We start from the raw sequence: 24,889 nt of genomic DNA, 5'->3' as shown, positions 1-24,889 counted from the left end.
AGCTGCTGCACAGAGAATAAAGTAGAGCAAGAGTGGAAGAAGGAACAGCTAAGATAATCCAGGCAAAAGTCAATGATGGCTTCAACTAGGTTGTAGCAATGAAGGTGATACGTGGTCAGCTTCTCGCTTTATTTTAAAGGTAGAGTCAACATAATGCACTGATAGATTGAACGTACGTTGAGAGAGGAAGAAAGGAGTCAAGGATGGCTTCCGAGTTTCTGTTAAATCACAAGGTAAATGAGTTACCGTTTATGGAAGGTATGGAAGGCTCAGGAAAGAGTCAAGTAGGGAGTGGAATTTGCTAAATGTGAAATATGTATTAGCCATTCTGCAGAAAAGAATTAAAATAGCAGACCTGACTGCTGTCCTTTGGAAGGCCTGTTTATAGGGCTGGCCTTTGGCTGGCAGTTGGAACTTGAACTTCAGGAGGGTTCCCACCACCTTAACTGATAGGAGTGGTTCAGTATCTCCAGACTGTTTATACAGTCAACATGGTCCATGCTGAATACCTGCTTTCCTTCCGAGAGTCTGGAATTTGGGCGTGTGTTAGGAAGAGGGTGCCCTGGACGCTGAGTCTTTAAAGGGCTTCCCTGGTGGACAACATTTCACATATTTGCCACAACTAGCTGCTGGGAGAATTAAGAGAGTTCTCTGTGACTCTACTGAGAGAGGACTTTTTGAAGCTTGTACCTGTTTTCCCCTAGACTTCACCCCATTCACCTTTTCTCTTTGTTAATTTTGTTTTGCATCCTTTCACCATAATAATTAATACTCGTGGATATGACTATATGTTGAGTCCTAAAAGTTGTTCTAATGAATCATTTAACGAGGGAGTGGTCTTGGGGATCCCTGACAGACATTTAGGTAAAAAGTTTGAATGAGCAATCGTCTACATAAGTTTGGAGTTAGGAAAGATATAGGCTAGAGTGGTAAATGTGGGAACTATTCCAAATTAGACTAGGTATATCAAGCTATGTTCTGGATGAGCTCACCTTAGTTACAGTGAAGGGAAGTAAAGATGTCCACACAAAAAATCACAAGCTTTTTCAGTGTGTAGAGGTGGTGAAGACAGGGAAATCCATCAAAAGATAGTGAGAAGGAGTGGCTGGAACAGAGAGAGGAGAACCGAAAGAGAATGGTGTTAAGGAATCCAAGGGCAGAAGCTGATTTATTGCTGTCAGAAAACTGTTTCTGTTGTTTTTACCCCAGAGTCTCTATTTGGTTCCCTTGTCTATAGACATATAAGCCAAATGTCTCCTGGATTAACTGTCCCCTCCTCCCACAGACAAGATAACAGGTGTCTCATTCCCCCTGCCTCTGCCCCTCACCTCTGAATATTCCAGTTATTTTTAAGTAGTTACCACTGAGTAATTACCATTCACCTATGACCAGAAGTCCATCTATCAGAGATGCATTGGCCAGCATCTTCTCTCCTGCCCTGTTCTGGTGATCTATTGCTGCAAAATTAGCCACTTCAAAACTAAGTGGTATAAAACAACCATGATTTTATTATGTGCATGATTTTGTGGACCAGGGCTTCAGACAGAGATTGTTTTTCTCTGCTCCACAATGACTGGGGAATTCACTGAGTAGCTTGAAGAGTTGAGATAGTTGTAGCAGCTCCAATAGAGACATACATCTGGGAACTTGGACCTAGCTGTTGGCTGAGTGATACCTTGATTCTTTTCTGCATCTGCTGGTACCAAAATGTGAAGATGGCTTCTAAACTTATATGCCTGATGCCTGGGCTAGGATGGCTGGAAATGGTCATCTCTCTTTCCCTCTTTTTCTCTCTCTCCACAGCTTCTCTGAATGGTTAGCTTAAGCATTGAGGTCTCTGGTTAGTTGATCTTCTTACATAGCAGCTGGATGTTCCCAGAGTAAACATTCCAAGAAGTTTAGGCAAGTCGTTTTACGACCTAGACTTGGAAATCCCAGGATGTCACTTGGGCCATATTATTTTAGTCAAGCAATTCCTTAATTCAGCTCAGATCCAAAGGGAGGGGAATTAGGTTCAAATTCAAAATGAGAGGAGTAGCAAGTGATACCCAGCCATTCTTAGTCATGTTCTGATTTCCATTTGCCAATGACTGACTACTGCTCAAGAAACTCATTAGAGAATCTCACTGTGGTCACTCTTTCTGAAAATAGTTATAGACGATAGCAATTCAGTGTCTCTGTATTCTTCCCAAATCTGCAGTCTGTGGGGTACTAAAGAATTGTTAAGTCCTTGGCTGTGGGGTAGAGAATTGTCTCCCTAATTTTGTCACACACCTTTTATAACATACTAGCTTGATGACACCTGCAAAACAGAAATTTCAACATTGCATTGCAATGAGTCAGTTGACATGTCTTTCTCCCTGAGTAGACTGTACGTTCCTCCAGGAACTTATTCAATTTTTGTGTCCTTAGCTCCTAGCACAGAGCCTGGCACATAGAACGAAATACAATTCCTGAATGGATTACTGAGTAAATGTATTTATCCAAAGCTATGCTTTTCCAAGAAGCACTCATTCTAGAGTAGCTGAATAAGCTTACAATTCCCACACTGGGGAAGAATTGAGTCATCAGAATTTTATGAATTTATATGATCATGTCTCATGTATAATAAATATATCAAAATAATACTTTCATTAATTTACTAGTAGAAGAAATTTGTTTCTTGTTGATCATGGTGCTTACTCTTTTTTCCCATTTATTGGGATTTTATTCTAATGTCAGTCAAACCAAAAAATGAGTATTTATATCTGATATCATGAATATAGATTTACGGTCTTTACCATGCCTTGATCACAGATTATTTACAGTATTTCCTGGAAATATTTTTAGTAGTTCCATATTAATATAGTACCTGGTGATAGTCATTTAGTTGTTTGATTTTATGAAACAGGAAACAGTCTATTGATAGATGTATCTACAGTAAGAAGAATAGTGCTTCTCGTTCAGGAAATTTAATTCTGAGACCAAGAAGTTATTTAGTAAGTTGCTTTTGTAAAAATAATTTGGAGTCCCAATGGATAGCATCGGATAGACATCAACTAAAAATACAGAACCTGCTGTTGTATAATGTTTATGTGGGTTGTGGTCACTTCAAATAGTGATTTTCAGTGACTAGAGTTTTATAGTAGGATTTTTAGAGGCACCGGTATTATATTTGATTCGAAGGTACAATTTTAATAAAGATAATTTCTGAAGTACTTGGTTTATAAAGCAATTCGGGCAACATGAATTGCATTTAAGTATACATCTATTAACTGTCCAAGCTGTTAATAAAGTAGATCGAAGCTTAGATAATTAGAACCATCCCTATTGTCTAGGTGTACCCAGCATTGACCTTAATCACGATGACCATGTTGTCACCAAACTTAAGAGGAAATAAGTAAAGGTAGAGGAGAGGGAAATTGGATATGCATAAAAGTAATAAAAGGGGAGCTATAATTGAGGCCTTTAAAGAAACAGTGTCTTTTTGCCATGCTAAGAGATTGTCTGCTTAGGTTCTAATTGTCATGTTTCCCTATATTTAACAAAATGCATGATTTCAGCAAAAAAAAAAAGACCTTTTAAATGTCTCTGTGTCTCAATTTTCATGATGAAGTTAGACCAGAACATTTAATTATTTGATGAGATTGCCATATGAAAACTAGAAAATATCCTTCTACCCACAAGCCTGCGATAATAATTGTTGATTCTATTTATTATATATGCTTGAGTAAAAATAAAGGGGGAAAGGATGCCAAATTGGGCAAGTAAAAGAAGAACAGGCAAGAGTATGTACGTGTGTGTGTGTGTGTGTGTGTGTGTGTGTGTGTGTGTGTAACATTTTGACAGCACTTAATTCACATAAGCATTTTATTACTTCAGATGTTTAACATTTCTTCTCTTTTCTCAATTTGCATATGACATTCAGGCAAATGATCATTTTCTGTGAACACCGCCCAGATTTTGGCTGGAGTGGCTATGGTTATGCTTTGGCACTTTTTGTCGTAGTCTTCTTGCAAACCCTGATCCTTCAGCAGTACCAACGTTTTAACATGCTCACTTCAGCAAAAATTAAGACAGCTGTAATTGGACTGATCTACAAGAAGGTAAAAGATTGAAGAAATTCCCAATTTCTAAATGAACCGTATCCTTATGTGCTTTCAAATAAGGGATCTGGAAAAATAGAAGTGTATGTTAAAAAGTTCTAGTGTGTCCTTTGAATATACATTTATTTTGCTATGAAAGAACTTTGACTCATCAATATTGGTTACATTAATTTCTTTATAGGGTCCTCTGTCTATAGTCCCTGAAATTTCTAGTCAACTCCAATCCATGAAATTAAATGATATTCTGTGTCCACTGTTACATCACTTAACTCCTCCTCAGAAGATGAATGGAATTGAATGTTTTATGGTTGTCTATATTTATGTATCAATAAAATTCCTTTCCATGATCATGTTCCATCTACATAGTACCTTTTACTTGCTCTGCTCACTCTGTCTTTTCATGCAACAAAGCCATCCTTCTCTCTACAGTCGTTACCTATTTCTCTTTGAGTCCAAGCCCTCTCCCACCCACCCCAAAACCTACCTGATCCTTATACCTAGCATGACCTTAAAGTTTAATTTGTCCTTTCTTGAAAATACAATTTTAAATACCACCTCTTTACCATTCAGAGCCTTTTATTTACATGATAGTTACAAACAATTAAAGAGTTTCCTCCCTCCCGTAGTTATCACGGAGTTATTAAATCAACAGGAGTATTTTGCCTTCTTAGTCTGTACTCCTCTTTAAATTGTGGGCTCTTCAGATTTGGAATAGGAACTTTTTAACCTGTTGTACCTTTATCATCTAAGAGAGTGGCTTTTACACATTTTTATAAAAGTTGGAAGACTGAGTAAGTGAATAAATGAGCCATTGCCTTCAAGAAACTGGAGAGAACTATTAACATACATAATAAATGTGTGGAACTAAATGCAGATATTATAAGAGATCAGATAAGCAGGAAATCTACAATGTGTGTAGGCAGTTAAGGAAGGTTTCACATAGAAAGGAGACTTGAAATAGTCTTTCGGAAAGCTGTAGGATTTGTGTAAGTGGAAGGAAATATAATTTGGGTTGACCTGGGCATGAAGTGTTACAGACGATTTGGCCATATTAGGCCAAAATGGAGGCATAGAGTGATTTTAGAGACTCTGGAATGACCCAAGCTCAATTGAGCCAGGAAATACTGAACTTGAAGTAGAGCTAGCTCTGTATAACGTAGCCCAGGTACAGGGTCAGAGAGGCTGCCCCAGTTGTAATTTTAACGGCTGTAAATTCTGAGAATTTACAGAATCCAAATATGGAGAAAAGATTGATCAAAGAGTCTAGGAATCAGTTTAAATGCTAACATTTGTTTTCGATATATGGTCTATATGGAACAGGACTTCATTCATTGATTTAAGCATTGGAGTTTAGGTATAGGATTGGGGTGCATTTACAAGCATAAAAGAGTAGATAGCGGTAGAAATTGGAGCAAACTGTCCGAAATAAAAAGGAAAATCAAGTGCTATGGGTGAGTCCATCATAAGGGCAAAAAGACCCTGGAGATAATGTAAGAGGGAACAGAGTCTACAAGAGTGAGACTGTATGGGTCCTTAGAGAATGTTTAATAACAAAGGGCACTCAAGGATCAAAGGAATACAGCAATCAAGCTGGTTCAGTGGATCCTGCAGTAGGGATTAAGATTTAATTCTAACTCCATCAGACAAACAGCGGAAGATATTAGTAGTGACCTGTAGTGCTAGGATGCTCTGGGACAGCCCATGCAGTGGCACAAATATAAGGCAGTCTTCCTTCTGAGTCTCTTATCCTATATCTGCTTTCCAGGGGGACCAACTGGGGTTGCTAAATTTCCCTTCTCCTATACAGATTTTAGGATTCTGATTTTTGTCATATTTAGATAACTTCAAGATCCTAAATGGCTCTCATAGTGGCACCAGATGACCCATGTTCATCTGACACTGGCCCTCCTTCACCAGGGATTTGTTACACTGGGTTAAAGCTGGTCTCACACCTTTTTCTTGGTGAGGAAGGGAGGTGTTTGAAAGCTCTTGTTCTGTATCCATCCACATGACTGCTGCTACTTTGGAGTAAAGTTCAGGGAACATCATTTTTTAAGGTTTGTGGGGAAGAACACAGGCCTCCTTCCACTTGATCACTACACGAGTCTTTGGGTCTTAAAACTCAGGTTTTGTTACCCCTTAGCTCTCCGTTGCAGGCTCCATGGGAATTCTTTTTTTTTTTTTTTTGCGTTAGGCAGGCCTTTCACTGTTGTGGCCTCTCCCGTTGCGGAGCACAGGCTCCGGACGCGCAGGTTGAGCGGCCATGGCTAATGGGCCCAGCCGCTCCGCGGCATGTGGGATCCTCCCGGACCGGGGCGCGAACCCATGTCCCCTGCATCGGCAGGCGGACTCTCCACCACTGCGCCACCAGGGAAGCCCTCCATGGGAATTCTTGAGGGCTAAGAAACAAGATATGGTTCAAAAGCAGCATCAGGTAGTCCTGGGCTTAATGTGGGCAGTCTGAGGGCATTCTTCCATCAAATACCATCCAATAGGAGTTTCTGTGATTTTTTAAAATATTCTATATCCACATTGCCCAGTATCGTAGCCACTAGTCATATATGGCTGTTGAACCCTTGAAACTGAAACGTGGCTAGTAAGAGTAAGGAAGTAGATTTTTAATTTCAATTAAATTTAAGTTGAATAACCGTGTCTAGACTGTCTACATTTGTGGCTTAAAGGTTTATTCTTTCCTTAATTGTGGGAAGTATATAATATAAAGAAAACTGATAAAATTCTGTTTCCATTCTTTAAAATAGATATACTTAAGTGTGATCAGAAGGAGGAGAGAGAAAGAAAATCCTGGCATACTTATTTTGCATCCAAAGGAACTGAAAAGAAATGAATTCTCATAGATTTATGAGGATCCACCTTTACGAACACCATGACTCATTAGAAGTATGGCAACCACTGTTTGAGAATCACTGGGATAGAAGTGTTTAGGGCCCAGCAAGTTCTAAATTATATGATGTCTATGACTTACAGCTAGGATGGTCAGGAAAAATAGTTCAGGAAATAAAGATATGAACCAGGGCCATGGCAATGAGTCCAGAAAGGAACAAATACACGAGGGAGAATGTGAAATTGTAAAACAAATTTCATCATCATAAGATGAAATGAACCATTAGTGAATTGAGCTCAGTGATAAAAAGATATTTCCAGTCCATAAAAAGGGTTTTTGAGGTTGGAAGCCATATCTGGTTTATCTGGGTCTTCTTAGAGCATAATTCAGTCAATGAAATGAATGAAGTTTCAAAAAGTGACGAGTCACATAGTTGTGTTACAGATCCTCCTGAGTGGGTCCCCAACAAGGGTCCTTCTGTTCAGTGTCCTTCGAGCCCACCAAGATTGGGTTAGGAGCAAAGGAAAGCTTTATTCTCTGATCAGATAACGGAGAGACGGGAGCTCGCTCTAGAGCAGGGGTCCACAATCCCCCTCCACCCCGGACCCCCAGTCCGTGGAAGAATTTTCTTCCAGGAAACCAGTCCTTGGGGACCGCTGCTCTACAGCACTGGGCTCTCCCGACAGGCTGGCGGGGAGGGGAGGGGAGGGGGCGGGGTTCTTGCTGGGTGGTTGCAGCTGTGCTGCTCAGGCTCCTGATCAAGGTGCCAGGCCCAACATCTCTGCTCGCGGCCCGCTGCTGCCATCTTGGATTAAGTGTCATGCGTGGCTAGTGCACCCCGACACCGAGCATCGGTGTAGGCTCGGCCGTTTCCTTTCTCAGCAGGAACTCTGGTCTGAAGGGCTGGGTGCGAGGCCTCTGCACACTGTCCCCTGGGAGCAAGTGAGACTAGACTAAACACCCAGGGAAAGGGAAAAAAAAAGGTTAGACTTTATTGTATTACCCAGTCCCCTTAGAATTGTTTTTTTTTTTACAATGGTGTGTTAGTTTCTGCTTTATAACAAAGTGAATCAGTTATACATATACATATGTCCCCATATCTCTTCCCTCTTGCGTCTCCCTCCCTCCCACTAGAATTGTTACTGGGTTTTGCGGGTGACAGTTGTGCTTTGTGTGTTTTCCAAAAGGAGGGTATTTATTTGGTTCCTTGGATAATTTGATGATTTTGAATTACTCAGTCTTTTAGTATTTTCATAAATACTAAGTGTGGTTTATCTTTTCCTTCTAGAAAAGTGGGAGAAAAGAGTTTATATTTGTTTATAATAGTAAGTTGGGGGTGGGTGCTATTAGAGATCAATGGATCTCTCTTAAAAAATGCTATAGTCTTAATGAAATGAGAATAACTCTTCTTGGATTTCCATTGTTTTACTTGGCCACTTTAAATGGTCAATAACTTATTAAGGGAGTTTACAAAGCTACATTTGGAGGAGGCGTGGATAGAAGCCTAACTATTGTTGTGATTAGTATTTTTTCCTTTTTTCCTCTTATGGGAGCAGTGTTTATTCTGTTTTATCATCAACACCACTGTGCCCCTTAGAAGTCAGTAGCAGAAATGTAAAGGATTCAACACTGCAGTAGCCATAGGGCTTAGGGGGATCCTGACACTCTGTGAAACTCCCAGGTTTGTGCATCTCCTCCAGCAGCCTCATGACCTCCCACACGCACTGAGCCCCTCGGCTTTAAGCTAGGGAATGTTAGAAGTGTTCCACTGAAGGCCCTGCCTACTTTTTTTCCAGATGGGCTTTTCCTCTGGCTTTGTATTAGTCATTTATTGAATAAATAGATTTTGAGTGCCTCCTGTATACCATTTACTTTTGTTAGATCCAGCTCTCAATCCTGTCTCTCTTTAAATCAATGTGATGGAAATTCTTTAGAACTTTTGTCATATGAATGGACTTTTGCCTCTTTTCCAGTTTAAATATAAATTTCCACTATTTTTACAGTTATTTATGCTTTTCACTGGGAATTTTAAATGAGTGGGAAATTAAATAAATGAATTTCTAATATCAACCTTAGTAAGAAGATACCAGTAATTAACCTTAAGGATATTGAATTCAATATAATATTAAATAACATACACAGAGGGAAAGTGAGAATTAGGCTTTGGAAGAAAAGAAAACATGTATTTCCAACTTGTCCATGAAGCCTTTTCAATACTCTTATCTCTCTGAATCCCCATGGCCCTTCTTACCTATTGTTATAATCAGCCTGTGTGTAGGACCTTTGTGTAGGAGGGGAGTGGACTGCACAATTAGATTATAATCTCTTTAAGATTTAGGACTGTATCATTGAAAAATTAGCATTCATTAGATATTCATTGATTCACTTGTGTACTTTGTATTGATAAAAGTTAGATGGTTTAGCATTATACGCCAGTAAATAGAGAGGAACTCAGTGCTAGAAATCTAGAATTGATTTCTTTTGCAGTTTTTCAATTCCACAAATTGTAAAGGGTCCTTGGTGAATGTATTTGCTTGGGAATCCAACTGTTACTCTCTACCAATACATAGTAAATTTTAAAACTATGTAATTTGATCAATAATTGTTTTTTCTTCATCTAAAAACATAGCTCTTGATATTATATGATCTGATGCATAAGTAATCATGCATATTTGTCTAAATATATTACAAATTTTCATTTTTAGTTAAAAGTTACCATTGTTTGACTGTAAAGATCCCTCATGATCTACAGAACTCTGAGTATTTTGCTTCTCTTTTTCCAGGCCCTGCTTTTATCTAATGTTTCTAGAAAAAAGTTTTCCACTGGGGAAATTATTAACTTGATGTCAGCAGATGCCCAGCAGCTCATGGACTTGACCGCAAACATCAATCTCCTTTGGTCAGGTCCTTTTCAAATCCTGATGGCCGTATCATTCCTTTGGCAAGAGCTGGGTCCAGCAGTGTTAGCAGGGGTAGCAGTCCTTGTGTTTGTTATCCCAATGAATACTTTAGTTGCAAATAGAATGAAAAAGCTGAAGGTAAGAATATGATTGCCTCAAGTTACATGTGTTCAATAGTACTTATTACTTTAATACATTTAGGTGCTGAAAATTTATGCCTTCTTTTATATTTTTCTGAAGTTTTCAAGTAATTACCAAAAAGATTAGGCTTTAAAGATGAGAAATAGAAAATAACATATGACTATAAAATAATTACGAATTACTAAACACACTAGTATTTAGAATAACAGGTTTTTCAGTGAATTCTTTTAAACTAATTTTTAAAAAATATTCTGATTTTAAATGATTGTAAGTCAAATTTTTAGGAATGGACTTACTTTTTTTTTTTTTTTTTTTTGAGGTACACGGGCCTCTCACTGCTTTGGCCTCTTGCGTTGCGGGGCACAGGCTCCGGACGCGCAGGCTCAGCGGCCATGGCTCACGGGCCCAGCCGCTCCGTGGCACGTGGGATCTTCCCGGACCGGGGCACGAACCCGTGTCCCCTGCATTGGCAGGCGGACTCCCAACCACTGCGCCACCAGGGAAGCCCTGGACTTACATTTTTAGGACCTTAATCTAGAGCCCTAAGACATCCAAAGAGACTCCAATATTATATACAAATATTCCAAACAGAAAATATGCTTTAATCATACAAACAATATTAAGGATATTAACTTGTAAATGTGTACTTTGTTAGATATACAAATACTTATTATTATATATAAAATAATTGTGACAGTATTATTGGAGGAAACCCTTAAGAAGCAATACCTAAACAATAATAAGTATAAAATAATATAAATATTAAGCATTTGAATAAATGTATAATACTTATATAATGTTTGCCAAAAAGACAGTATTTGAAAATATACATTTTAATCACTCTAATTTCCAAAGTACTAATAACACTCAAGATAGTACACTTAAAATATAGAAACCTTTATTTATATATATATATAATTGATAGAGTTTGGGGAATTTTATCCCATTTTAATAGACTATGGATATTATTTTATCATTCCACTCTAAATAACTATTATATTTTCTACTCTTTTGGAAAATGTACACCTTGTTTTTATCCTACTGCTGGCTACTTTCAAGTTTATAATGTCTATTTATAACTATTTTCTAACATTATCAACAGAATAATATTGCATGAACATTATAAGATGGTTTTATATAAAATATTATACAAAATAGAGGAAATACATTGTATTTTTAAAAATAGCTATGGTCATGTCAATTAAAGTATTAGCAACTCTCGTCAAATATACTTTCATTTTCTTTTCCTTACCTAGAAAAGCCAAACGAAGAACAAAGACAAACAGATAAAACTGCTCAATGAAATCTTACATGGAATTAAGGTAATATAAAAAGAGCATACCTTTAATTTAACTATTTAGAATATAGCAATGAGTTAAACAATAAATGAATTTTTTAGCATTCTCAATATCAAAGTAATGATATAAGTATAATTTTTGAGGGAGTATTTTAGATTTCAGATGTATAGGAATTCTTATTGTTGAAATAACATTTAAATAAAGCCAAATAAAATGCAGGCTTTTTTTTTTTTTTGATTCTCAACCAACAACTAAACACAAACATCCCAAAAGATACAAAATATTACTTGTTTCAAGGGTAGAAGTGATGGGATGAAGCAGGGCAGAGTGACAATATCATTGTCATCAGTGTGAAGGCAGATTTATACAGACAGGGTAAGTGATGAGAAGGCAGATTTATATGGGGTTCTTTTACTCAGAATAGAAATGATCATACAAATGCTATTCTGTGAAAGGTGTGTTACAGATTATTTGTTTCCTAGAAAAGCTACCCCCATGCCACACCACTAACATTTTCTCTGTGATAAAATGAGTGAAACCTTTTGAACTTTTGAATAGAGATCTTCCTGAATTTACAATGGAGCTATATCCTGATAAACCCATCATAAGCTGAAAATATCCTTAAGTCGAAAATGCATTTAATACACCTGACATACTGAATATCATAGCTTAGCCTAGCCTAAATATGCTCAGATCACTTACATTAGACTACAGTTGGGCAAAATCATCTAACACAGAGCCTATTTTATAATAAGGTGTTGAAAAGTTCATTAATTTATTGAATACTGTACTGAAAGTGAAAAACAGAATGGTAGTATGGTTACAGAATGGTTGCAAGTGTATTGGTTGTTTACTCTCTGGACTGTGTGGCTGCCCAGCGTCATGACAGAGTAGTATACCACATATTACTAACCCGGGAAAAGATCAAAATCCGAAATTGGAGGTGCAGTTTCCATTGAATGAGCATTGCTTTTGCACCATCCTAGAGCTGAAAAATCCTAAATTGAATCATTGTAAATTGGAGACCTGTATATAATTTCAAATCCTATTGCACTTGGATTATAGCTTACCAGATTTTTCTAAAGCACAAAATTTGCAGAGTTCACATGGAATTTCCTTCTAACATTTATTTTATTTATTTATTTATTTTGCGGTACGCGGGCCTCTCACCGTTGTGGCCTCTCACCGTTATGGCCTCTCCCGTTGCGGAGCACAGGCTCCACAGGCTCCTGACACACAGGCTCAGCAGCCATGGCTCACAGGCCCAGCTGCTCCGCGGCATGTGGGATCTTCCCGGACCGGGACATGAACCCGTGTCCCCTGCATCGGCAGGCGGACTCTCAACCACTGCGTCACCAGGGAAGCCCTCCTTCTAACATTTAAAGATGCATAGGACATTCCCTCTGTCTGGTGCATCTATCATTATATACACAGAATAAACCCATTATATGTACCCATTGATTCACCTTAGAATCAATAAATGATATACTGTATTGTGCTGTGTAGAATTTTTACAAAAATATAAATTACTGAAGTGAAAGACATTGTTAGATTGAAGATACCTTGAAAGGAGGCTGTTATCCATTTAATCATCTGAACTTTAGAATGGCAGTAACTAACTCTGAAATTTAACTCAGATTATTCAATAAGGTCACACATCCCCAAAGTATATGATCCAGATGCATCTTGCACCTCTTGGTGGGTTAATTGAGAGCTCCTGCATCCATTAGAAAGTAGAGTGATGTATGTTCATAGGTTTTAAGTATTGATATTCATAAAAGGAAATTTGTATTATCAGTAGGACTAGGACAGTGTAGATAAAATAAAAGAAAATTTCCTCAAGATCTAAGCAAAGTTCAAGATTTAACATAGCAGTCCCAGTAGTAAATACACTAGAATATTGGTAGAGGTCCAAGTGGCAATCAATTAGTATAGTTTAAAGGTGTGAGCAGTTTGCATCCTTGGAGTCTGAAAACAGGTGTCATAGAGCCTCTATTTGATAATGATAATATATTAGCATTTATTGAACATTTTCTATGTGTCATGCACTGTGCCTATCACTTTATATCTGTTTCCTCTTATAAACCTCAAGAAAAAGATTTCTCATTTTCATTTTACAAATAAGGAAACAAAGTATCTGAGCAGGTAAGGGTCATGTCTAAGTTCACAGATCTGATGAGAGATTATTAGGGATCTCCAGAAAACCAGGAGTAATAGGACAGATAGACAGATAGATAGATAGATAGATAGATAGATAGATAGATAGATAGATGATAGATAGATAGATAGATAGATAGATAGATAGATAAAGATTTATTTTAAGGAATTGGCTTATGATTATGGGGGCTGGCAAGTGTGAAATCTGTTGAGCAGCCTGGAAATTCCAGCAGGAGTTGATGTTGCCATCTTGAGTCTGGAGGCAGAATTCCTTCCTTCTCAGGGAGCCTCAGTTTTTTCTCTTAATGTCTTCAACTGATTGGATGAGGCCAACCCATTTAATGGAGGGTAATCTGCTTTATTTAAAGTCTGATGATTTAAATGGTAATCAGATCTAAAAATTACCTTCACAGCAACATCTAGACTGGTGTTTAATCAAAGAACTGGGCAACATAACGTAGCCAAATTAACACATAAAATTAATCATCACAAAGAGATAGAGCTGGAATTTGAATGTAGGTCTATCTCACTCTAAAACATATGTGGTGAGCCATTGTATGATTCTGCTTCTGCATGTTTTCCATCTCAGAAAATAGTTTACAACCTCAGAACACCAGTAACCTTTCAGAAAATGGCTTGAAGTCCCAAGACATCAGTTTTCAAGAAATTAGGAGACCAAGGAGAGAAGCTTAGATATTTAGAAATGGGAAGAGAACAGAACTGAGAGTTGGACCAGAAGGAAAATTGACAGGATTAAGCTAGATAGAAACTGCTATGGAGCTCATGCCAGGAACTGGGATGTTGCCAAAATCTGGCTCAAGAATAAGCTACTGGTGGGTAAGAGAGACATAAGCCTGGGGAAATGGTGATTTCCTCCCCCGACCCACCCCAAAAAAACACAATTCAGGAAGTGTTTTGACTCAGTTGAAAACAGGAGAAATTTTCTTTACTTTATAGGTAACATCTGTTTTTTTTACCTACACAATTATGTGAGTGTGTGTATGTGTTATAGTGTGTGTATTTGTATGTGTGCATGCTTTTATTCCTTCTATGATATTGATTGTCAAATAGTCATTGTCTGACTTCTTCACAGATCCTTAAACTTTATGCATGGGAACCCTCCTATAAAAAGAAGATTATTGAAATTCGAGAACAGGAATTGGAAGTTCAAGAATCAGCTGGGTATCTTGCTGTATTTTCTATGCTGACTTTAACTTGCGTTCCATTCTTTGTGAGTGTGTGTATTATTTCTTGTTTTGATTTTCAAATTTGATTTGTGGATTCACCTTCAAATTACCTGGAATTAAGGTGTCCAAAGTGAAATCTTCTTTATCTGAATTTAAATTAAAAAGTATGCAGTCATTAACCTATGGAGATAAGAGAATGAAAGTTTTAAAGAAGGGGAAAAATTTTTTCGTGCATTCTCATTGGTCTGTATTTTTTATATATAATAAGATTTTACATCTTTGTAAATTTCTTATGGATTGAACATATGCCATCCTCATTCTTAAAAAATATAACCTGTATTTCAGAGTTCCATTTCAGCTCTAAAGTTTTTTGATTTTCATGATTAATCCATTTTAAGCAAGACCCAAAGTCACACTACATAGAGTTGGGAAGGGAAGTTATCTAAACATTTATTGAGTGTTTCTACTGTTTACCAGACAAGTTATATGCATTGCTTTATTTCATTCTTGAAATAATAAGGCATTACTTTTCTCATTTCACAAAAGGAAATGGAAATATTGATAGTTTGGAAACATCCTCAAAGTTATAGAATTAGTATTTGTAGGTGAATTGATATGAACTGAGGTCATTCTTCTTCTGTCACTTCATACAAATATTGGGAATCTCATGCTATTTAAAGAGTATAAATTGCCTTAAAATATGAAGCAGCAGCTGAAAGCCAAAGGATAAGAAAACTACATATACCTGAAGCATCAATTTTAACCAAAGTTACCACTCTCAGTGGTGATGGGGTCAGGGAACATTCTATATGTTTCCCCTGTTGTTAATTTAAAATATTATTATTTTTTATTCAAACAGACATATGGGTATTATGAAAGTAAAAGCAATATTTACATTTGGAATACTTTAGTAGAAATGTCCAAGAAACATTTGTTTAAGACAGTCCTGTGTACATGATAAATAGTCAATACATTCTCATGCATAAATGAACTTTTCTGCCTTTTCTAAATGAAACTTAACGCGAGTAAATATAAATCTTATCAGTCGTGATTTATTTATGCCTTCCTTAGTTAATACTAAGACACAGAGAAAGTATAATTATTGAATATGAGACAGAAGGTATGCACACATTACTGGCAAAAATTTACATAAAACTTCTCCACTTTGAAAAAAGATGAACTACTATACGTTTTAAATGGGAATAATTGCTCTAGTGAAAATACGATATGTCAAAGAAGGAAGCTAGACCACATGTTCACAGGATGTCGTTATCTAAGATACACAATTGTATGATCTGTACTAAACATTGATTTCATAACTTTCTGCAGTAGTACTGAATTGTACTGAATTTTGGTAAACAGCAACAATAAAGGTTATTAAAATTTTCTTTCCTAATTTTGAGTCTCTAACTCATAATTGAATAATTGAAGATAATAACATATCTCTATTTTTAAGGTGTCCCTGGCAACATTTGGGGTCTATTTCTTACTGGACGAAGGCAACATTTTAACAGCCACTAAAGTGTTCACATCTCTGTCTTTGTTTAATATTTTGAGGCTTCCTCTGTCTGATTTACCAATGGTGATCTCAGCTGTGGTCCAGGTACATCCAAAGTATCCTTAAACTGAGAATCATTTCTCTACTGAAATCTATGGTTTTGCATATTTCATTTCTTTGTCTTTTTTTTAAATTTCACTTTTTGTAGTTGCTTTACACTGCTTTCAAAGTTAACCTCCCTGATTTAATCAGCAATAGAGAACATTATAGAATGGAAGGAATCGTGTCTTCTTTGCCTGTGCTTCTCTTCTATAAAAATGACTTTTACGCGTCTTTTCAATAGAAAGTCAATTGAAAATGACTTTTCAATATGTGATACTGTTTTCTTTGCTAAGTGTTAGTTTCTTTTATTTAGCTTTTTAAAATTTGGTGTTTGACACTATGCCATTAAAGGGTTCATTTTCTGTTTTCAGCTGAAAAATTTTTAACTAGGTGCTTTGCACAGAGCTGGATCTGAATTTTCCCAGGGTTCAGCAGCATTTCGTCTATACTAAATGAATAAACCAGGGAGAAAAGTGCATTGATAATATTAGTCTGCCAACAAACCTTGTTTGAGGTATCTGGTTCAGCCTGCTTTTATTGTAATCTCCAATTGCTAGAGGCTCTTTAGATGCTATAATGAGTAGAAGGTGGCTAAAACCACAAGGAATCCAAAGAACTGAGTTCCTTCATCCCTTTGCCCTGAGATTTTCTCAGTTAAATTTTTTTGATATCAGGTTTGGGCATTCCACCATCAAATCCTTTTCAAGTCTGGGTTCATAAACAAAGTGAATCTTTGCTTATTGGAACCGGCTCTTTGATCTAAGGACTTTGCCTTTTAATTTTTAAATTATTTAAACGAAGAGTAACATACTTCTATAGTAAATACCAATTAAGCTATTTTTGTTACATAATACCATTTTTATGTTATTTTACTAATAATGACCAACAGAGGGCATAGAAGTACTATTGTTGTGATGCTTTTAACACTTGTTTCACAGCACACTTCTCTTAAAGAAAATGTCATTCTTAGAGTAACAGTTTAGTTTTGCTTTTGAAATTAGAATCTAGCTAAAGGTCTGGTATGGCAAAGTGTCTTCCAACTCCTAGTGGTATGCTACTACTGTCACTAAACAAATAAGGAGAGCATTGTTAAAAAAAAAAAAAAAAGAAAAGAGAAGAAAAAGAACCAGCTCTGCATACTGATATGTAACACTTGGTAAACAAAACCACAGCCCAATTACATCTTATCCATTAACAATAGACATTTCCTAGCATAAAGTGAATAAAAATATACTAGAGGTTTCATGCAAGTCAGTTTCAGGGGGAAAAATGATTCTATTTATCATAATTGTAGCTAAACATTTTACAGGTATTTTACTATAACTAAAAGTTACTATTGCCAAAACAATCATTTTATTTATGCTCAGAAGCAGAATTCATTCAATCGTCCTGAAGTTGCTTTTAAAAACTAATTTTTGTATAATTATTAATTAATCAGTTATTATGTCTTTATTAGAATGTTAAGGAGGAATTTTGCTTTCTTCTTCTCATGCTTTCCTGCATATATGATATTTGTTTTGATCTTTGATCCTTGAAACTGTTCTTTTTCTTTATGGATGGACTCATTTATAAACATTAAAACAATGCAAACTATGCTTGCTGAATATTTTTATCAATATCTTCAATTTACATCAAAAAATTTTAATCATACTGTAATTCACAATAAATGCTTTTCAGTTTAACTTGTGTTTGAAACCCAAAAAATTTCATTTGCATTTATTTTGATAGACAAGAATATCATTGGTTCGTTTGGAAGACTTTCTCAATACTGAGGACTTTCATCCTCGAAGTATAGAAACAAAGTACCTAGGAGGTCAGCAGTTCCTCTTTGTATTCAATATTTATTTGACTTCTAGGCTGAAGGCAATTGATTCGAAGATACATTTGTATTTATTTTTTCTTCCTAGATCATGCCATTGGTTTTACAAATGCTTCCTTTTCCTGGGATAAAACAGGGATTCCAATATTAAAAGAGTAAGTCATGGTTTGGGGAAAATTAAAAACAAAAAAATTTTAGCATTGAATTCTATAATGTTCCATGTTTTTATTTTTTAGAGTTTTTAAGCAGAAGATGAATCTATTGGAATTTACAAGATTTTTTTTAAACCTTTCACTGCACATTTCATTTTTATGGTTGTTTTACTCTCTTTTTTCCCTTTTCATTTCCTCTATTTCCTCTGCAGCATTTGCTGTTGCATTTTGGAAGTTTGGAATGTAGGACAGTGTGAATAGCAGCAATTTCAGGGATGATACCCAGTGCAGTGATACAGTGACTTGTCTAGGAATATACATTAAAAACAATTATAACATGAACTTCTTATGTCATCTCTCTCCTTTTCTTGTCATGCAGCTTAAACATAAAGATTCCAGAAGGAGCTTTAGTGGCTGTTATAGGGCAAGTTGGGTCTGGAAAATCATCTCTGCTTTCTGCCGTTCTAGGGGAAATGGAGAAACTTAAAGGAGTAGTCCAAAGAAAGGTAAAGTCAACAGTGCATTCTTTTCACATCTCCTAGTGTAATAGGCTACAGCCAGCATATCATTAGTGTCAATAAGAATTTATCAAATTGAATTGAAGATGCAAGTATTTAATGAGCATTTCTAGTTTGTAACAATCATTTAAATTTCCACAGAAATTGATTAACTATGGATGGCTTAGTAAGAGCATTGTGTCCTCCAAATACTTCAGCAAATCATTTACGAATGCTTATGGTAATTGTTTGATGATATTAACTAAATTGCAACCAATTATAGAGAAACGAATGTGATTTATAATGTAGTTTGAGTAGGTTTCTAATTATCATTCACTGCAATGTTTCCTAAGTAATTATGGCCGTTCCATTTCTAAGAAATCTTGTAGTTGCTCATGAGAAGGACCTTTGACCTAGAAAAACCTCAGGAAAATAATATTAACAGCTTACATTTAAATTTAAGCCTTTGGACTAAGGAGAGGTCTACTCCACTCCCAGCCATTTGTTTTATTCTTAAAGGTCAGTAGGAATAAGAATTCAAGAAGTTCTTCATCAGCTTTTTCTTCTCTGAAATACTAGACTATCTAATGAGTTTTTCCTTAGACCTAACTAACTGTTAGGTAAAATACTACCTATTCGCTCCTCTCACATCTGACAAGATGGAGAAGCTCTATAGATCTGAAACCAGTGTCTTCACAGTTTTGCTCTCGAGGAAAAAGCAACTCCAAATCTTTTTATTTTTTGTTCATAATATATCTTTCCTCATGTCTTTATATCTTTCCTGACTCCAGTTCTTTAGTGATTATTTATTTCTCTCTCAGCATTGCTATTTCTTAGTTTGGAATCAAGTATGATTTTTAGGACTTTTTCTGATAAGGTTACACTTAATGAATACCACTATTTAACTTTAAGTACACGATCTTTGTCTCCTTATGTGCTTCCTAATGATTACAATCAGCCATTTGTCTATCGATCAAGATGACTATACCTTTTCCTAGGCCAGTAAGTATCCTTTAAAAATATAATGCTTGTCATGTTGATTTTATTATCGTTCAGTTTCTTTGGTTAATTTCACAAAGCAATTACTGAGCACATACTATGTGCTTAGCACTTAGTACCAGGGAAATAAGCATGAATAGGATATGCTACACTTCTTACAGAGTTCATAGTCTAGTGAGGGAGATACTAAGATCAATTACAACAAGTATTTAAATTAGATTTTTTAAATGAAACGGTATAAAAACAACAAATTCTGCTTTAAAGAGAAAAACAATCAGAAAGTAGGTAGCCTTTTATTTAATCTTGAAAAATAATTAGGAGTGTATCAATATAAAAACAATATCAATTCTAGGTTTCACCTGATGCATAAATGATAATAATAAGCTTGAAAGGTTAAGCAGTAGATTGAATAAGATAATGTGCAAAGACCTAGACTAGTTCTTGGCATAGAGTCAGCTGGCTCCCTATGAATTTTTATGGTTTTGTTATCTTCATTATGATTGTTGAGGTACTCATGGTAAGATTTAAAGATTATTTCTGATACCTTTGAGAATTCGTAATTAAGAAAGTGTTCATGGTGATAATAGAAACCATAACATTGCTATTACTAATCGTAAAGCAGAGAGGACACACTTTGTTTATGTTAAGCTAGGGTTGTCAAAGAGAAACAATATATATATATTTTTTTTTTCAGAGGTATATAACGTGTTTTAATTCTCTTGGAAGAATTTCTCTTTAATGGCTTGTTTTTCTTTCTTTTTTTTTTTAAAGATTTGATGAAAGTTCATAATAATGCAACTGACAATGAAATTTATTTATTTCTGAGATATACATTTTAAAGTAATAACTAGAATTATGACTTACAACATTTTACCAGAACATATAAGATTTTTAGAAATTTCATGTAATGTCTGCAACATTTATATTAACGTATTTCCATACAAATAACCCAAAGAAAGTTTAGTATTAGTTGTTTGTTTGTTTGGTTGGTTGGTTTTTTATACTGCAGGTTCTTATTAGTCATCAATTTTATACACATCAGTGTATACATGTCAATCCCAATCACCCAATTCAGCACACCACCATCCCCACCCACCCCACCACGGTTTTCCCCCCTTGGTGTCCATATGTTTGTTCTCTACATCTGTGTCTCAACTTCTGTCCTGCAAACTGGTTCATCTGTACCATTTTTCTAGGTTCCACATACATGCGTTAATATACGATATTTGTTTTAAAGGGAAACAATATTATCTGTCTGTATAATTGGCCACATTGTTCTTTAGGAAGCTTGTTGGTCTGGATCAGTGGAGGATTTGAGGTACCACACTCTGAATTATTTCTGAAAACATTTTTAATCCTAAATATATGTGTCATCCTTATTATATCTAATTTAGTAGTAATATCATGATGATGGCATGGCCAACTTAACATTTAGTATTTATAAGGTGATCTTGTTTACATCTTTCTGTTTCTCAAGGTTTCACATGAGCACTTTTTTGAGGCATATCATTCCAACGTTCAAATTCTAAGATCCCCTATTCTCAGTTTCTAAGGCTTACATCAGACATCATTCATGCAGAGTATCCAATATTCAATGTTCTTTGATAAAACATCAGAGATTTAGAGTCCATTTTTGAATTAGCAAAACTTCTATCATAGTTTTATTATTAAGAATGAAATGAAACAAAAACATTTTCATTTGTATGTGAGACGCAAATGATAATTATAATGATGATAAAAGGAAAAATTTACATCTCTGTGAAAATTGATTAACATTTTTTCAGCTGCTGTCATACCAGAACATCAAGTCCACACCTCTCAATGTAGTATTTAGTTCTGGTTTTATATTATATACCACTTTTCCCTGTTCTACAATCTTTTCTCCTGTGTTCTTCACCCTCTGTTCCCCTTATCTTGACTAATGTATATCAAGTATTCAGAACTTCTATCACCCGAGGACAGATTTAATATGCTATTCTAATCAAAAGTTATTCACTAAATGAGGCAATTCAAGAGCAATTACTTTTGTTTTCAAGATCAAGTCAGATCAGAACTATATTGTTTTGGCTCAAAAGCCATTCTATGTCTTACATGCTCAACAAGGAGGAATTAAAAATTAATCTTTGACCTTCAAAGTAGTTGGTAGAAATCAAAAGACTGGTAGTTACACACAGGTCTACGTCAGAAAGTACTTTAAATGTGTGGTATTGTTACAGAGTGCATAATATTCAAAATACTCAAATCAGTGTTTGTATAGAGTCCATGGGGCAGATTGAAATGTGAGTCTCTAGTTCAAATACTGGGAATCCTTTGGAAGACAAGGGCTAGTTCAAAGGATATTTTATGGAGCAGAGTCATATTCAAGAATAATGTCAAGATATAAAATTATCAAAAAATGAATTTAAGAGCAGAGAGTATGTGGAAGAGAGAGATGTGCTGCCCAGACCCCCCCTTCTAGGAAGGACTTGCCACCCAGCCTTGGGAGTACATATAGCACATCAGCACCTTCATGCTGACCTCCTGGGGTCCCACTCTGAAAGACCAGGCCAGTTCAGCCTAACAGAGAACAACTGATGGGTGATGCACCTCCATAGCTCTCTGGAGGGTTGACCAAATCTTTGTTGGATCTGAATTGCTGTGCGACTTCCTGCTCTACCCAATCCTCCTTCTTCCTTTTCTTTCATAAGAATTGATCCCAAATAAACAACTTGCACCCCAAATTCAACATTATGGGCTTAATTGTATTCCCCCCAAATTCATATGTTGAAGTCCTAACCCACAGTACCTGAGAATGTGACTGTATTTGGAGATAAGGTCTTTAAGGAGATAATAAGTTAAAATAAGGTCAGTAGGGTGGGCCCTAATCCAGTATGGCTGATATCTCTATGAGAAGAAGAAATTAGGACACACACACAAAGGGAAGGCCATGTGAAGACTCAGGAGAAGAAAGCCATCTACAAGCTAAGGAGACAGGCCTCAGGAGAAGCCAACCCTGCCAACACCTGATCTCACACTTGTGAGAAAAGAAATTTCTGTTGTTTATGCAACCCAGTTCATGGTACCTTGTTAGGGTAGATAGAGCTGACTAATAAACTCAGTGTCTACTTCCAGAAAATCCCACCAGACAGGTAACTTTGATAGAAGCTAGAGTGAATGTAAATAAAAGGCACCAAGTAACTCATTTGAAGGGGCCTCTAATAAAAATACATAAGGTTAAAACAGGATATAAGATGAAAATGTAAATAGAATATATTTACATTGAAGAAATCATCTAAATATTTTTAAATTCAATTTAAAGAAAGCAAAACCACGGACTAGATACGTTCCTTTAATGTGGTGCATGCAAGTTCTCCTTTTCCCTTGTTAAGCATATTTATTTTATTTCTTTCTTTTGTAGGGCTCTGTGGCTTATGTTTCCCAGCAGGCTTGGATTCAGAATTGCATTTTGCAAGAAAACATTCTTTTTGGCTCTGTCATGCAGAAGCAGCTTTATGCGCGAGTTTTGGAAGCCTGTGAGCTCCTTCCCGATCTGGAGCAGTTACCAAATGGAGATCAAACTGAGATTGGAGAAAGAGTAAGGAAAATATATTTTATCTTATGCAGGAATAACATTCCATTCAGCTGCGCTAATAGAATATTTATAGCCTTTTTACTGAGGTCTTGAAGAGCTATACAACTATAATTTTAAAAAGTCATTGTAGAATTCCTATGAAAGAGATGGCCATATTAAGGAAGAATAATTATTTATTATTGACTATTTTGAAAATAGATTAAAAATCAGCAGGAAATTCTGTTGTTAGTGTCCAAATGGGGGAATGAAAGCCCACCAAGTGGATCATCAATGCTTTGCCTTAGTTGCTGGCATAAGGCCGTTCACTATCTAATGAGGGAATAATAGTTTTGTTTCTTCCTGAAGCTCTTGTGCACAAAGTCAAGCCTAGGACAGTAACAACAGAGCCCCAGTCTCCAGTGGTGGCACCAAGGCCAGGTTCCAACGAGGCTCTGAGACGATTCTGTCATGAATGTACCTGTTCCATATTTACACATTCCTGCTTAAGAGGAACTTGTTTCCCAGGCGTCGTATTCTTTGCTCTATTTTATTTTCATCTCATTAATGAATAGTCATTATGCTGCCCAGTGTTTTGGAGTTAAAAATAAAACAAAACAAAACAAGATATCATGAGCCAAAGTATGAAGCCCAAGAGATGATCCCCAACCCATGACTAAAATCTCCACTAATTAAACATGAATGCAAAAGCAGCCTCTGCCTACGATTCATGTGTACTATGAAGATAAGTAAATAATCCTTAGTGCTTTGAATTTCTGAGAAGAGAGTTAGAATAACATTGTTAGGCATTTTTACCCTGGCTTCAAGTTATTTAATTGTCTTGTTATATAAATTGAAAGTTATAGAACAAAACTATAGAAAGGGGAAATATTTAAAATCGAGGGTGTACATTTTGCTGTACATCTGAAATTAACACAACATTGTAAATCAACTATATTTCAATAAAAATTTAAAAAATAAAATCTAGGATGAGGCAAATTTTACCTTTAACGAGACTTACTTTGGTTTCATTCATAGCCTGTTACTTTGCAGATGTATTTTCTCGAAGTGTTAAATTGATTTAATTTTTTTGCAACCTCTGTGTTTTTTCTGGCATCTTCACTATCCCTTGGTGAAATGGCACCATAGCTAGAATTATGCAGAAATGTGACTTCCTTTTCAAACTTGTTAATACATATCGAACATTATGCTGATAAAGCCAATCTCTAATAAAATGAAATAGCTTAGTATGTAACTAAAAAATTGAAGTGGGAAAAATTCAAAATGTGAAGTATAGATTTAATATAGTCATTAAATGTTATTGCCACTTATAATTTCTGCTTTTTATATTTTTAAATTAAATTTCTCCCAATCTGATGATGTACTTTAAAAATAAACATATAATTGAATATTTCAAAAAGAAATCTGTTTACAGCTGTTTATGAGACGACCAAGATAATGAATGTAGAATTTTCCTCACTTTTATTCATCTTTTTCTTTGGCATTCTTCCACTGAACACAAATAGTTATTAATCTATTATATGCCCTTATTCTGCAATGGGGTATATAAGGGTGAGCAAAAGAGCTATCAATCACCCAGTCTTCAAGGGACTGCAATCAACTGGATCTCTGCCAATGATATTATCAATTGTCTTTACCAATATT

The 24,889-nt window shown here is 35.8% G+C and overlaps 1 protein-coding gene across 1 annotated transcript in view; it reads left to right on the top strand.

The window, feature by feature from the left end:
* LOC132424011 (multidrug resistance-associated protein 1-like) overlaps nt 1–24,889 on the top strand; it is a 74,980-nt gene that overhangs the window by 14,857 nt on the left and 35,234 nt on the right. Inside the window, exons 5-13 of the mRNA XM_060009840.1 lie at nt 3,908–4,085; nt 9,711–9,965; nt 11,225–11,290; nt 14,517–14,654; nt 16,067–16,213; nt 17,939–18,023; nt 18,118–18,184; nt 18,561–18,687; nt 23,075–23,251. Coding sequence (XP_059865823.1) covers nt 3,908–4,085; nt 9,711–9,965; nt 11,225–11,290; nt 14,517–14,654; nt 16,067–16,213; nt 17,939–18,023; nt 18,118–18,184; nt 18,561–18,687; nt 23,075–23,251 — 1,240 coding nt within the window. The remainder of the gene's footprint in view (nt 1–3,907; nt 4,086–9,710; nt 9,966–11,224; nt 11,291–14,516; nt 14,655–16,066; nt 16,214–17,938; nt 18,024–18,117; nt 18,185–18,560; nt 18,688–23,074; nt 23,252–24,889) is intronic.

The sequence above is a fragment of the Delphinus delphis genome, chromosome 4, assembly GCF_949987515.2.
Source record: "Delphinus delphis chromosome 4, mDelDel1.2, whole genome shotgun sequence".
Classification (NCBI taxonomy): Eukaryota; Metazoa; Chordata; class Mammalia; order Artiodactyla; family Delphinidae; genus Delphinus; species Delphinus delphis.
This window is presented reverse-complemented; position numbering and strand designations above follow the sequence as displayed.